Below are 16,634 nucleotides of genomic sequence, written 5' to 3' on the forward strand. Positions count from 1 at the left end.
AAAATTCTTGATGCTATCCAGAGAGAGGTGATTTGGCTGAAAGATAATTTCTCTTTCACTGAATTACTTCAGTAACTATCTCACAATTTGCTTCAGCACTATTTCTTTTCTACATATACTTCTATCAGTGGAGCAATGATAGAAATACATGTATTCTATTATTCTGACACTTTCCAATGGAGCCTGTGAAAACTTATGTTTTCACAAGACCACTGGAAAGCAGCTGCCCAAATTTCTTTTACAGTCTGCAAATTCACCAAACCTGCTTCTCCTTTTACGCTTATATTTCATCTGTGTCTATTCTCAGAAAAAAATTTCTCAGTGTTTCTCAACAACTACAATCTCTGGCTCTATGAGAAGAATATTAATAGATTCTCCATTCTAAATCTTTGCTTACACATAACACTAATGTGCTATACATTCTACAACTTCACGCGTATGTGTGTGAATATTTTACAAAAAAAAAAAAAAAACTTGTATAACTGGTAATAAATATGCATATCTCTTATAGAGATATGAATATTTATTACCAGTAATGCATATCATTATGGAAGTTTTCTCACTGTACGCAATATACACAAGTACTTTCTGGAAAGTACAATAGGAAGAATAACATGTCTTTCCGCTGGAAAGGCTCAAGGTTTGAATCTTGTCAAATTACACAAAGGAATGTTGTAATAGATTTCACGGTATGATATGAACACAGATGGATAAGAAAATAACTATTTATTAACTTAAAAGCTAATATTTCGCTGGTATTATATCCAGCATCTTCAGAGCACACAACACAAAGTTTGTTACAAATGCAAGACAACCACAATCCAGTGTAACAGTGGGGCTAGTTTAAGTAATTGCAGCATGCAACACAAGACTAAAGTCCTAATATGGCGCCATCTAGGTTAAAATAAAAAATAAAAAATAAATAAAAAATAAAAAGTTTTGAAATAGTAGTTCAAATGATAATCTTAGAAAATTTAAAAAAATAAAACAAAAAAATAAAATAAAATAAAAATAATAAATATTAATTTGGTCTTAGGATGACTGTCTCCCAAATCTTTGGTAGATTTATACAGCCATACTTGTTAAGGTTTGGAGTATGTTTTAAGGCTTCTGTTGATTCCAGGAACAACCTCTCTGACTTGTAGAAGCTTCTGTGCATTACTTTTGTTTCTTTCCAATTGATCCTGTGCGCAGGGGTATCCAAAGCATGGTCTGCAAGACCCAGACTTGCAATAGCGAAAGTGTCCGATATATTTTTTGTGTTCACTGAGGCGGATGTCCATACTTCCTGTCTGTCCGTAGTAGGTTTGATGGCAAGAACAGGGCACTTCGTAGACTCCTGGATGTGATAAAGGAGTGCATTTGTCCTTAGGTGAACGGATGAGAGTTGCTAATTTTACATAAGGTTTAAATACTGTGCGTAGTTGGTGTTTGTTAAGAACCCTAGATATCTTTTCAGATGTGCTTTAATGTATGGGATGGTGATAGTTTTCTTGTAGTTTTCTGTGGTAGATAGAGGGGATTTCTGGGTAGCATTTAGTATGTTATCTATCTTATGGGGATTATAACCACTGGTTAAGAAGGTGTGATGTAGGTGAGAAAGTTCAGCAATTAGAGCAATGTCGTTGGAACAGATTGTTCTAGCGCTACGGGTTAGTGTTTTTAAGATGCCATATTGTTGAGAAGGGTGATGGTGTGATTGTTTGTGTAAGTATCTCCCTGTATGCGTGGGTTTTCTATAAACCGAAAATGATAAGGAACCTTCTGGAAGACATGTGATCAGTGTCTAGGAAGGGCAGGCAGTCACTGGCTTCTAGTTTCATTGTAAAGTGGATTTTAGGGTGCTGGCTATTTAGATGCACTAAAAATGTATTCAATGTGTCTGGGCCATGTGGCCAAATAGCAAACACACCATCAACATAGTTGCCAGAGACTAGGTTTGAGAGTGGCTGTGTTGATAGCTAATTTTTCTAGATGTTCAACATAGAAGTTGGCTAAGGGGGAAGAAAGGGGTTAACCCATAGGTGTCCCATCTAATTATTTGTATATTTTCCCTTTCCATGTAAAATAACTGAAAATCTGAAAGCACAACCCAACTCAACATCACCAGAGTTGAAGATTGGTACTATCAACGTAAGAAGCCTGAATGGCAAAGAAATGAAGCTAGCTGAGGAATTAGATAAGTACCAGATCGACATAATAGGGGTGACTGAAACAAAAAAGACCAAAACTGGTGAGATCTTTCTGAGCAATAAATACAAAATGTTATATTCAGGCAATGACAATCAAGGAAAAGAAGGAGTAGCTATAGTATTCAACACAAAATACGAGGCTAATCTTCTTGAATGGAAGTCAGTCTCAAGTAGAGTAATGTGGGCAAATATGAGAATGGGGAACTGGACAATGAGACTTATTTGTGCCTATGGCCCCACAGAAGGTTCTACTAAGGTAGAAGTGGAGGAATTTTTTGAGGCTTTAGAAAAAGCAATTGACACAATGAAAAAGGAAAAGTTGGTTCTTATTGGGGATCTAAATAGCACAGTAGGAAATGATTGTGAGACATACAAAAATATTTTGGGAAAATTTGGAGAAAAGAGAAAAGCTAATAATAATGGCAAATATTTGTTGCATTTCTGCTCAGGACATGGACTGGTTATTACTAACACCATGTTCCAACATAAAAATGTGCACAAATTCACATGGAGAGAAGAGGCTAGGAATAAGAAAAGTCTCATTGACTATGTTATTGTTGATAGTGATGTTTTCTTCCTGGTGCAGGACAACAGAGTGTACAGAGGATTTGAAATTGGAAGTGATCACTATTTAGTCTTGAGCAGGATAAAATGGAATTTCATATTGAAAAGAATGACATGTAAGAAAGTTTTAAAGCGAATAAAAGTTGAGTAGATCTCAGATGTGAACTGTAGAATAAAATACACAAAGATTATTGAAGAAAAAATGAAAGAGTTTGAGAACAGGAATCAAACCTTGGAGATTCAGTGGCAAACTCTGAAGAAAACACTGATTGATTCTGCCAGAGAGGAATGTGGCGAGGTTGTCTGCAAGAATAAAAAAAAATCAGAACTCCCTGGTGGACACAGGAAGTTAAAGAGGCAGTGAAGGAAAAGAAGAAAGCATATCAAAAGTTACTGAAAGTCATGGGAGAACTTTGGCAAGAATATAGAAAATAAATATCAAGAAGGTGGCAAAATATTCTGGAGGTTGATGAAGAAGCTTAAGAATGGAGGAAAGAGTGCTGTAAAAGGAGTTAGAGATGATATAGGTGACATGAAAACGGTAGAAAAAGATATCCTTGAAGTATAGAGTAATTACTTTGAAAAACTGCTAAATGAAACAAGCAGTGATGATAGCACAGTGGTAAAAAACACTCACCAGGCATGCAGTCTGGAATACATATCCATACTTGAAGTAGAAAAAGCAATCAAAGGCTTGAAATGTGGAAAGGCAGCAGGAGTAGATGATATTCGACCAGAAATGCCGAAGTATGGTGGTATAAGAGTCTTACAGTGGCTGCACTGCATAGTTCAGAAAGCCTGGACAGAAGGACGAATTCCCGATGATTGGAGTAGAGCTCTTATAGTACCAATATATAAAAAGGGAAATAAAACTGAATGTGAGAATTACAGAGGTATTTCCCTACTGAGTGTTCCTGGCAAGATCTATGCAAGTATACTTGAGAAACGGTTGAGAAGAATTGTGGTAGAAAAGCTTGGTGAAGAACAAGCTGGATTCAGGCCAAATAGAGGCTGTCAGGATCAGATCTTCACTTTACGATAAATAGTCGAGAAAGCATGGGAATATAACAAAGATCTATATTTAAGTTTTGTCGATTTGGAAAAGGCATATAACAAGGTGCCAAGAGAGAAGCTATTCAATACGCTGCAGTTATATGGTGTCAATGGGACTTTATATCAAGCAATACTTAGTCTTTATTTGAGTTGTAAGTCAACAGTTAGAATTGAAGGAAGTACAGGAAGATGGTTTAATGTTAAATCTGGTGTGAGACAGGGATGTACATTATCCCCTCTGTTATTCATTATCTATATGGATTGCATTATGAAGGAATGTGGTATTAAACATGATATCAGCTCTTTGCTTTATGCGGATGATGTTATACTTCTAAATAAATCCGCTACAAGTAAGCAGGATTCTCTGACTAAATTGAATAGCTGTTGTAATAGATATGGTATGAAGGTCAGCAATAAAAAGACGAAGACAATGAAAATAGGCAGAATCATTGAAAATGTCAACTGTGTTGTGAATGGAGAACCTGTTGAACAAGTTATCCTATCAGCTACTTAGGCACGATTTTTACTGAAGATGGTAAATTAAATATAGAAATAGACAACAGAATCAGCAAAGCTGGTATGGTGGGAAGTCAATTGAATAAATTCATATGGAATAAGAGAGAAATTAATCAGAACACTAAATTAGCTGTATACAAGACAGTGTTCAAACCAGTTTTAACTTATGGATCTGAGAGCTGGGTTAGAATTAAAACACTTGACCAAAGACTAGAGACTGCAGATATGAGAGTCCAGAGAAAGATTAGAGGCGTGAACAGATGGCATCGATGGCAATATCATATTAAAAACAGGATATTATGAAAGAACTTGACATTGTCAGCATCCAGGAATGCGTTAGCAGAGCTAATCTCAGGTGGTATGGTCACTTAAACAGAATGGGCAAGGAAAGATTAGCAAAACAAGTGTTCTCTGCCAACGACCCAGAGGAAGACCAAGATATAGTTGGATTGATACGGTTCAAAGTGCCTTAGACGATAGAAATATAAGATCTGATAATGTTGGAGTCTTGACAAGTAACAGACTGATTTGGAGGAAAATTGTAGATAGGAAGTTAGTAATGATGTAATTTTTGTCATGTAGTACTATCATATCCTGTACCCCCTTGAGGGTACATGGCAGGAATTTGATGATGATGATGATGTAAAATAACCTGCTTGTACTGTGAATTTAAATAGCTGAAATATATCTGGGGGAAATTGTGAATTTAGTAAGTTAAGTGTTTCAATCAGTGGTACATTAGTGAATAATGAGGTGATATCAAAACTCACCATTAGGTCTGAACTATTTAATGTGTGGTTTTCTAAAATACTTTTTAGGTGGGTATAATTTTTAACAAAAGAGAGAGAATTGTTTATGTAAGTGGTTAGTAATTTGGCTAAATGTTTAGCTAGTTTATATGCAGGACTGTTTATACTATCTACAATAGGACATAAAGGTGTACCTTGTTTGTGTAATTTAGGAGCACCATATATTCTAGGTGTTTTAACGTGCAAGGGTTTGAGTTTTTTGACAATTTCTTTTGGCCAGGAAGTGACTTTGTTCAGTAACTTTCACACCTTATTCTTCTGTGAGTTGGTGGGATCTCGATCTATGATTTGATATGTAGACCAGTCTTGGAGGTGCATGCATTTTGCTTTCATATTCTGGTGTATCCATTACTACAGTGGCTTTTCCTTGTGTGATTTGGTTATTGTAATGTGGTTATTATTGCATAGTTCTTTTATGTGGGATATTATTTTTGGGAGGCTTAGAATGGATAAGGATATTGGCCACGTCTAACCTAATATTGGTTATAGTTGGAGGCAAGTGGTAAATCCTGCATTCAACAGAAGCCATTATTTTGGTTTTAGGCACATCTTTAGGAGTAATGGCAAAATTGTGTCCAAGACTTAATGCACTCATGGCTTCTTTGGATAAGGTTGTCAATGATAGGTTCACAACGACGCCATCTTGATGAAATTGCGGCCGTGAGTAAAATGGCGTTGCTGGAGGATTTCGAATTTTTTGTGGTGTCGGTTTTTAACTTTAGCAAATTCTTTATTGGCTGTCGAGTCAGAGATTTTATCCAAGATATCCCATAGCTCCGGGTTCAAAATGTCAGATAATATATCATGTAGTACACTGATGGAGGAATTTATTTTTGGAAGTTCTCGGCGAGTAGCGTATACCTGTCTCGTAATAGTGCTAAACTCGCTCTTTTATAAATATGTTGAGCTTTGGCTGAGTGAAACTTGTTCATAATTTTTATACAGTTTGGTATCAAATTGGTATCTCGGCACCTTTTTAAGAAGGCTAAAAAACCCTCCAGCCTTATATAATTAGATTAGAACCAAAATATACAAATAATTAGATGGGACAGCTATGGGTTCGTCCCTTTCTTCTGCCTTAGCCAACTTCTACATAGAACATCTGGAAAAATTAGCTATCAATACAGCCACTCTCAAACCTAGTCTCTGGCAGCTATGTTGATGATGTGTTTGCTATTTGGCCACATGGCCCAGACACACTGAATACATTTTTAGTGCATCTAAATAGCCAGCACCCTAAAATCCACTTTACAATGAAACTAGAAGCCAATGACTACCTGCCCTTCCTGGACACACTGATCTCATTGATCCACACACTGATCCCATTGATCCACACGCTGATCCAAGTCTTCCGGAAGGTTCCTTATTATTTTCGGTTTATAGAAAACCCACACATGCAAGGAGATACTTACACAAACAATCACACCATCACCCTTCTCAACAATATGGCATCTTAAAAACACTAACCCATAGAGCTAGAGCAATCTGTTCCAATGACATTGCTCTCACTGCTGAACTTTCTCACCTACATCACACCTTCTTAACCAATGGTTATAATCCCCATAAGAAAGATAACATACTAAATGCTACCCAGAAATCCCCTCTATCTACCACAGAAGACTACAACAAAACTATCACCATCCCATACATTAAAGGCACATCTGAAAAGATATCTAGGGTGCTTAACAAACACCAACTACGCACAGTATTTAAATCTTATGTAAAATTAGCAACTCTCATCCATTCACCTAAGGACAAATGCACTCCTTTATCACATCCAGGAGTCTATGAAGTGCCCTGTTCTTGCCAATCAAGCCTTCTACGGACAGACAGGAAGAACTGTGGACATCCGCCTCAGTGAACACAAAAAATATATTGGACACTTTCGCTATGGCAAGTCAGGTCTTGCAGACCATGCTTTGGATACCCCTGCACACAGGATCAATTGGAAAGAAACAAAAGTAATGCACAGACGCTTCTACAAGTCAGAGAGGTTGTTCCTGGAATCAACAGAAGCCTTAAAACATACTCCAAACCTTAACAAGTATGGCTGTATAAATCTACTAAAGATTTGGGAGACAGTCATCCTAAGACCAAATTAATATTTATTATTTTTATTTTATTTTATTTTTTTGTTTTATTTTTTCAAATTTTCTAAGATTATCATTTGGACTACTATTTCAAAACTTTGAACTTTTTTTTTTTTTTTAACCTAGATGGTGCCATATTAGGACTTTAGTCTTGTGTTGCACGCTGCAATTACTTATATTAGCCCCACTGTTATACTGGATTGTGGTTGTCTTACATTTGTAACAAACTTTGTGTTGTGTGCTCTGAAGATGCTGGATATAATACCAGCGAAATATTAGCTTTTAAATTAATAAATAGTTATTTTCTTATCCATCTGTGTTCATATCATACCGTGAAATCTATTACAACATGTCTGATGAACACATAAGCCTATACGTGCATACACAAAGGAATATTTACTAGAACTTTGATGTAACCTGAATTAGTCTCAAGAAAGAATTGGTATGATTTTTTCCCTCCTCCTCTCTCTCTCTCTCATAGAAACTCATCGTTCCATGGGAATTTCCATGGAATCAGAAGACTCATCACAGGAAACCCAGACTATTTATCCACACAATACCTACATTCCACTCTTTGAATGCACTCATCAATAAAGCAGTTACAACTCTGGTAACCCATTCCATTCCTTCAATACTCTCCAAAGAAAAAAATCTAATTCTGAATCCTTTATTAACTACACTCTTACTCAATTTCCATGGATGACCTCCATGTTCAGCCTCTTCCAGCCAAGTGCTAAAAAAATTTTCTCTGTATCTATCGTATAAAACCCTTTGAGCAATCATTTCTATCATATCCTCTCTTTACACTGCCTGCCAACTAACTTCTGCAACCCACAACCCTCAATTTATCCTTAAAGGACACATTCACAAAATTACTCATCATCTTGTTCTCTCACTTCAGAAATGGTCTCCACCACTTCCACATTTGCAAGAAACCTCAGAGGACTACACTTGTGAATATTAATCCATATGTGGCTGTATCAAAACCTTATAAAGAGGAATGATAATTTCCTTATTTCTGCTTGTCAGTGCATTTCTCAATAACCAAGTAATCCTATGAGTTAACCTTAGCCACTTTTGCAATATGCCCTTTGAACTTTAATTTCCTATTAACCAGCACTCCCGAATACATAGCTTCATCAATATCCTGGAGTAGATGTTGAATTGGATTTAAACAGTATTGATGCAAACACAGATTGATAAGAAAATAACTATTTATTAACTTAAAAGCTAATATTTCGCTGGTATTATATCCAGCATCTTCAGAGCAAACAAACTAAGTTTATTACAAATGCAAGACAACTACAATTCGGTGTAACAGTGGGGCTAGTATAAGTAATTGCAGCATGCAACACAAGACTAACTCTTAATACAGCACCATCTAAGTTACAAAAAAAAAAAAAAAACAGTAGTCCAAATAGTAGTCCTTGAAAGTTTTGAAAAAAATAAAATAAAAATAAATAATATATAAATAAAATTAAAATAAATAAATATTAATTTGGTCTTAGGATGACTGTCTCCCAAATCTTTGGTAGATTTATACAGCCATATTTGTTAAGGTTTGGAGTATGTTTGGACTTGTAGACACTTCTGTGCAGTACTTTTGTTTTGTTTTTTTCAATTGATCCTGTGATGCTGGGGTATCCAAAGCATGGTCTTCCATACCCGAATTGCCGTAGCGAAAGTGCCAGATATATTTTTTGTGTTCACTGAATACCAGCAAAATATTAGCTTTTAAGTTAATAAATAGTTATTTTCTTATAAATCTGTCTTTGCATCAATACCATTTAAATCCAATTCAACATGTGTGTGATGAACACAAGCCTATCCATGCATTTAAATATCCTGGAGTACAGTTCTATTGTAGAGAAAGCTTGTAATTTCATTCAAAAATACATAAATTTATGTACAAATTAAATAGGTGGTCCAGGCAGAGAGCACTATGGCACAGTGCTAGTCACCTGCCTTCTCCTGGATTCTGTTCCATATACTACTCTTTGATATCTATTAGTCCCACTCACATCCATATCAACACATTCATATCCAACCCCTTTTACTCCAATATATGTAACAGGATTCCAAGTGGTATCCTGTAAAATGCCTTTGCAAAATACAGCAATAGCAATGTGTAGCCATTCCCATTATCCAACTCAACTGCCACTCTTATAAAAAAAAGTGAGTTATGAAAGCCAAGGATACATAGAAGGTCATTGGCCTTAAGGGACTGTAAGTATACCACAGATTACTATTATTAGTAGAAGTAACTTGTTTGCTGTATACTAATGCCTGGAGAACTTAGAAATGAGATAATAAACATCTAAAAATAAATAAATCCAATTTCTCTTTCAAAAAGAGAGGTCATAGTAAATTTCTTAAAAAAAGTATAATTTCATAGCCACTTGGCAAACTACTATTGTATGCTTTCCTCCTCCTTATCGTATTCCTGATATTTATCCTTAGGGGGAGAGCATACAGGATATCATTATCAAATTCCTGACATGTACCCTCAAGGGGTGTACAGAATATGATAGTACAACATGAAAAACTTACATCATAACTAACTTCTTATCTACAAATTTCCTCCAAATCAATCTGTTACCTGTCAAGACTCCAACATTATCAGATCTTATATTTCTATCTTAGGAAAAAGAAAACCAGGACGTCTTCTTAAGAGATTCAAGATGACTTCTAAGGATGGAACAGGCTCTGGGCCGAAATCCATGACAGGCATACTGATTATGATATTTCTATCTTCTAAGGCACTTTTTACTGTATAAATCCACTTATATCTTGGTATTACTCTGGGTCTTTTTCTTGACAACCTGACAGAGAACACTGATCTTTCCTTTTCTTTTTACTAATCTTTCCTTTTCCATTCTGTTTGAATGACCATATTACCTGAGATTAGCTCTGCTAACAGAGTCCTGAATGCTAACAATGTTAAGTTCTTTCCTAATATCCTCGTTTTTAATATGATATTGCCATCTGTTCATGCCTCTAATCTTTCTCAGGACTCTCATATCTGTGGTCTTTGGTCAAGTGTTAAAATTGGTTTGAACACTGACTTGTATACAGTGTTCAAACAAAGCAAAAATGATAAGCAAACTGAGAATAAATACCTTTATTCTCAGTCTGCTTATCATTTAGTTCTCTTTCCTCCATTTCTGAGCTTTTTCAATAGTCTCTAGCATTTTGCCACTTTTCTGATAATTATCTTCTATGTTCTTACCAGTCTTCCCATAACTTTTGTTTTACTAGTTTTACACACTGTTTTGCTTTCCTACATTTTTCTATACATTCTCTCAGAGCACATGCTGATTTACTTGCCATGATTTTTCAATACTTTCTTCTTTCTCTTGACTGCCACTTTAACTTCCTGACTCTGTGTCTGAATCAATCAATGTTTCCTTCAAGATCTGCCAACGAATCTCAAAATTTTGTTCTTGTTTTCTGAACAAAGAACTGGGCAATATATGAGCAACTGAAGTGACCTTCAAATGTTCAGAACTAATACATAACATAATTATAAACCTTTACCTTTAATTAGCCATTTTATATCCTGTCACACTTATGTAAAGGCCTTCTTTGAGTGCAACACATGCACAGAACATGCCTGAAAACACTTTTCAAAATCATGTGTCTTTTAATACTCCAGAAACTCCAGAGAAACCAAATGAAAGTGAGGCAGAGAAACGTATGCTGGACAATATTTAGCATCGTAGTAATAAATAATTCCTGTTTTTCAACAAAAAATAAAAAAGGTAAATACATACATACATACACATATATATGCATAATCCATGTTTTTATAAATATGGGATTAACTCTCATATAATTAACTAAAGGCTTTCATTTTCATTCATGCTGCTTTTCATTTCATCATGTGTCAAAAAACAAAACTCTTTGTAAATATGAATTTTGTAATTCATATTTACAAACCTCTTTGTAAATATGAATTTTGTAATTCATGGTGGATAAAAGCCACTACAGAGGTAGAGGAAAGGGGGGGGGGAGGAATTGTCATTCAAACAGCATATGCTTCTTCTCTAATCAGAAATGGAAAGGTCAATGCAATATGTTGTGATCACATATTCAATGATGCCAATTTGTATATCAAACAATCATTCACTTTCATATTTCTTTATGTGTATGCATTTTCATAAATGTAAATTGAAAAAAAAATGTATTTCGCAAATTAAAAAAAAAAATCACAATGACTGGGAGTTACCAAGAAAACAAGACAGCAGATGATAACTATATTTTCATATTCACAATATACTGGGAAATGTATTGCAAATATATAAAAAATCTCTTTATAGCAGAAGAGAAACAGAACTAATTTAAGGCATGAAACATCACTAATACAGAATGTACAAAGTTTGTAATGGTCACCATTATTTACTACTAATAGATGATATTATTTGTTGTTAAAAAATTATTAAGAATTAATCAATCTAATAGAAACTGACCTCAAAACAATCCTTTTTCTTGTGTGTCATAGCCCCACAGTTCTCACATGCTCCTGGTCTGTAGCGGGTAGCTGAATGTACCTTTTAAATTAAATGATTTTGTCATTACAACACAATAATTTAAATTTAAAATAAGAAACATCAACAAGAATAATAATTATTATTTTAACGGTACCTCCATGGAGTTTGTAGAATGACTGCAGGAAGCTGCTCACTAATTCACTAACCATTATTCACACAACGATGTCCTAAAAATTACCTGTCATAGTTTTATTTGAATAATACTGATTACAAAGGACTAATAGTTGTAATCAAAAATAAATATTCATTACAAATTTTGGATATTAACCCTAGAACACTAATCTGATGAATATTACACATATTAAAATTACTAAGAAAAATTATATTCAACAAAAGAAAATACCGTATTTTTTGCCTTATAAGATGCACCGTTGTATTGAACGCATCACATTTTTCATGTAGAATTTTTGGAAAAAATATTCTTCGCAGCATAAGATGCAATTATACACATTTTTTTCACATCATACACATCACATTTTTTCATGTAAATATTAATTTTTATTTAAATTTTAATACATATATTATCCATTCATTAGATGAAGAAAACAATTCTCAAAGAACAAGTTATTAAAAATCTAACATTAGAATAATATAATAACATAAATAACAATTTTTATAAATCTCATTAATCTTTTCGAATTGTTATTCATCTTCACTCTTGAAATTTTCTGGCTTGATTCTTCACCAGAAATGGTCATCACTGTCTTGAAATAAGTTATCCTGTGTACCATCAAGAAAATGACTAATGGCACACTTTTGAAAAGATTTTATAATTACAGTTTTCACTTCATTCCATGAACTCTTTACACATTCGAACACCTGCAAAATTGTGACCTTCTTTCTCCTACCTATAAATGTTTCCTCAAAATTTGGAGATTATCATATTTATTTGAATATAACTCACAATTTTCCCCAAAATTAAAGTGAAAAAATCATGCCATGAGATATATGTGGAAACTAAAGTTTTTCAGGAAAAAAACTAAATTGATGTTTATAATTAAATCCTCAGTATTCAATATAATTTATAACTGCTCAAATTATTTATAAAATGAATGCATTTAAATTTTAATTATCAACGTTATTTAAGCGATTGCTGGCTCATCTTCATTACCAGATATATATTTGAATCTTTAGCAACAATGCTTCTGTAATTAAATTAAAACAAACAGTTTCATTATTGCTTGTCCTTTTATCATTTTGGAATCATGTGATCTTGGAGTTTATCATAACTTTAAGTTTAAAACCAGCACTATAAATTGAATGTTTCTCCATATTTCAAACAAAACTTACCAGTAATTTACAAGATTTGAGATATGTTATGAACCATCATGAATGACTAATGAGAAGTGAAAACAATAATGAAACTGTTTGTTTTAATTTAATAGCAATATTAGGACAGAAGAGAGAGCACAGTTATGAAGATGTGCACATGATTAGTACATTATTAACAAAAGATTGCACAACTCAATGACAAAGGCAAGCCAACAATGTTGAGTTGAAATACTGATTCTCTTTAACTGAATTCCAAAATATCTGAAACTGCCATAACAACATTCACTATCTATTTCTTAAAGTTTTAAACTTTTTTCGTGTGCAAGTTATATGCGAACATTTTTAATTTCTTTTTTCATAAAGTAAAATCAAGGGTGCAAGATATATGCGAGGGCAAGTTATATTCAAGTAAACACGGTACATCCAACTGACCCATTTTTCCTTCATAAATCCTTTAAATGGTTAATCATTAATACATCTAAAGGTTGAAGCATGGGGTGAATCCTCCTGGAATTACAGATATTTTTGTGTTCATTTTATGAAGTTCAATTTTAACAGCTTCGGTTTCATGGTATCTAAATTGATTCCATACTAACAAAGCAGGTTTCTGACATAAACTTTCAGGACATCTGGACCACACCTTTATCCATAACTTCATCCCTTTCTCACCTTTCTCATGAACGTAAACGTAAACTCCTTGGAGAAGTTTTTCTTTGGGAATTGTTTTCCTTTTAAAAATCGAAAAGGTAGCAATTTTGTTCCACCTGCACAGCATGACAAAACAGTATAGTGGGTTTTTTCGTGACCAGAAGTTTTAACAATATTTTTTTTACTTTGGAGTTGAGTCTTGTTTGAAGGCACATCAAAAGTCAGAGGCACTTCACCATATTAGCTATCTGTGAAAATTCAAAACTGTCTTGTTTTCTAGCATTTATGATGAATCTGAGAAACTCAATTTTATTTTCTAATTTATCTGGAATTTTTTGATATTTTCATTTTTGCACACATGCATAAATCATTTCTCTTCATAAATCAAAAGCACCATGATGGTAATCCTCTAAAATCGATGATATTTCTTTCTGTTACCAATAATTTTTCTCATTGAATAATTTTTGTAGATATGCAGCAACCTGATCTTTGATCCATTATCTAAGTTTCTCATTCATTTTCAATTTCTGGCCATTTTGCCGATTTTTCTGCAGTGATTGTATTTTTTAGAATTATTCTATTAGTTGCTGCTTTTGTTTCCTCCAAGTTCATACCATTTTTTCTGCTGCCCTATTTGCCATTCTTTTTTGCATACTCAATCACACTATGCTTAAATGCAATTGTATAGCTATGTTTGTGCTCCGTAGAATCCATGGGAATCCATGGGTTATAAAAAAAAATTAATATAATAATGTATTGAATACTAGTTTAAATGCATGACTGTTAATGACCATGCAACTGTTCAAAGTGATCATGCATTACCAACAAGCAATGATGCATTGTAACTGTGCATACATAAACATATTGGTGTATAAGATGCACCACTTTATAAGACACATTTGGCTTATAAGATGCATCCTAATTTTCAGATAAATTTTAGGTACAAAAAAGTGCATCTTATAAGGCGAAAAATATGGTACACACTGTTTTTAAATTCTGAATTTATTATTTTCATTTTAGGTATGTTTAAAAAAAACAATCATTATTATTTCCCCCCTATTCTACAGAAATTTTTTTTTGTCTACATTGAGCAAACTGATTATGGATCATAGTTGTCATCTGTCTCTTTCTACAAAAGATATACATGATGTATGTTCCTTTTGAAGGTAAATATGATATCTACCTTCTTTGGTTTTCTGTTAGAGTTTCAAAAATTTCTTCAATCAGAGATCAAATCTTGACATAGCATGTTGGTAAACACAGAATATTAATGGCAACACTCGACAAAATTACTACTAAACGTTTTATATAATACAAAGTTTTGAAATTCTCTATTATTTTCATTTCAAGTATATTTATAAATATAAACTGTTTACAATTAATTTTTTTAGTATTCAACACAAATTCATCCTATGTGCTACTCACATAAGATGATAACATCATCATGTTATAAAAGGCTTTCAGGTCAGCATTATTTTCAATTGGTAATCTGGAAGGAATAATGTATATAACATTATAACTAAAAATAATGTTAACAGCACATATAGGACTGAGGGCTTGTGAAATATAAAACTGGAAAAAACTTCTGTGATATTTTAATAAACATTTCAAGATGCCTAAAAATAGTCAAGAATAGCAGACACATTAACTGTATATTTTCCTATTTCATATGCCAGCCTGGTTGGCCGAGTGGTTAGCGTATCTGCTCTCCAGCCAAAAGGCTGCAGGTTCGAATCCCGCCTTGGGCATGGATGTTTGTGATTGTCTGTGAAAGTACTAGTGGTAGTGGTAGTAGGCAGTAGATGGCGTTGGTGTTAGATGAAGGTTAGTGGAGTAGTGAGACAAAGAGTTGTAGAGTAGATGTCCTCCCTCGATGAGTCTTTGGACTCCCTGGAGGTGTGATATAATAATAATAATAATGTTTTATTGCTAAATTTCATATCAATCTTAGAAAAATTATTCATTTTAGTTACAGACTTAAAAATTTGTAGATTTATTTAGGAGTACAATCATAATAGGTAAAAAAATGAATTTAACATATGATTTTGATATGGGATGCTTAAGGGTTAGAGCTGTATAACTGGGAGGAAACCTACATATAGCCTTTTAAGGAATGTGGAGAATCAACCACTGCTTCTCAGCTGATGTTCAATCCTCACATTCTCATGGTGAAACCTGTTAAGTATATCTACCCGGATAACAAACAAACAAAGATGGGCTGGCAATTTCGGATTTAGCCAGACAAATTTCATTGTTATGGGCTTAAACCATAATGCAAAATGATGATACAACATGACAGAATTTCATACCAGCTGGGGCATCACTTGGTTAAACAAGATCCCAGTTGTTTTAATCAGGGAACAAGGACAAACAGCAAAAAGTGAGTTACTGGAACAAATCCCAACTCAACATCAACAGAGTTCATGATTGGTATCATCAACATAAGAAGCATCAATGGCAAAGAAATGGAACTAGCAGAAGAATGAGATAAGTACTAGATCGAAATAATAGATACTACCGAAACAAAGAAGACAAAATCAGGTAAGATTTCTAAGCAACAAATACAAGATGTTATATTCACACACAAGAGCAATTATGGAAAAGAAGAAGTAGCTACAGTGTTCAACAATAAATATGAGGATAACCTTCTTGAATGGCAACCAATATCACATAGAGTAAGGTGGGCAAATATCAGAATGGGGAACCAGACAATGAGACTTATTTGTGCCTATGGTCCCAAAGAAAGTTCTACTAAAAAAGATAGTAAAGGAATAATTTTATGAGGTATTAGAGAAGGCAACTGACACAACGAAAAAGGAAAGGTTGGTTCTTGTTGGAGATCTAAACAGCAGAGTAGGAAATGATTAACAGATATATAGAAATGTTTTGGGAAAATTGGGAGAAAAGAGCAAAGCTAATAATAATGGTAAGTACCTGCTA

General features: G+C 33.9%; 1 protein-coding gene across 6 annotated transcripts in view; it reads right to left on the minus strand.

Annotated features, from left to right (window-relative positions):
- Window positions 1–16,634, minus strand: part of Slu7 (Pre-mRNA-splicing factor Slu7) — a 221,456-nt gene that overhangs the window by 156,735 nt on the left and 48,087 nt on the right. For all 6 annotated transcript variants that reach the window (XM_090392500.1, XM_090392499.1, XM_090392498.1 and 3 more), the window contains exon 4: window positions 11,694–11,774. In XM_090392500.1, the coding sequence (XP_090248626.1) occupies window positions 11,694–11,774 (81 nt within the window). The remainder of the gene's footprint in view (window positions 1–11,693; window positions 11,775–16,634) is intronic.

This window comes from Typopeltis vanoorti, chromosome 5 (assembly GCF_054136105.1).
Source record: "Typopeltis vanoorti isolate ZY-2024b chromosome 5, IOZ_Tvanoo_1.0, whole genome shotgun sequence".
NCBI lineage: Eukaryota > Metazoa > Arthropoda > Arachnida > Uropygi > Thelyphonidae > Typopeltis > Typopeltis vanoorti.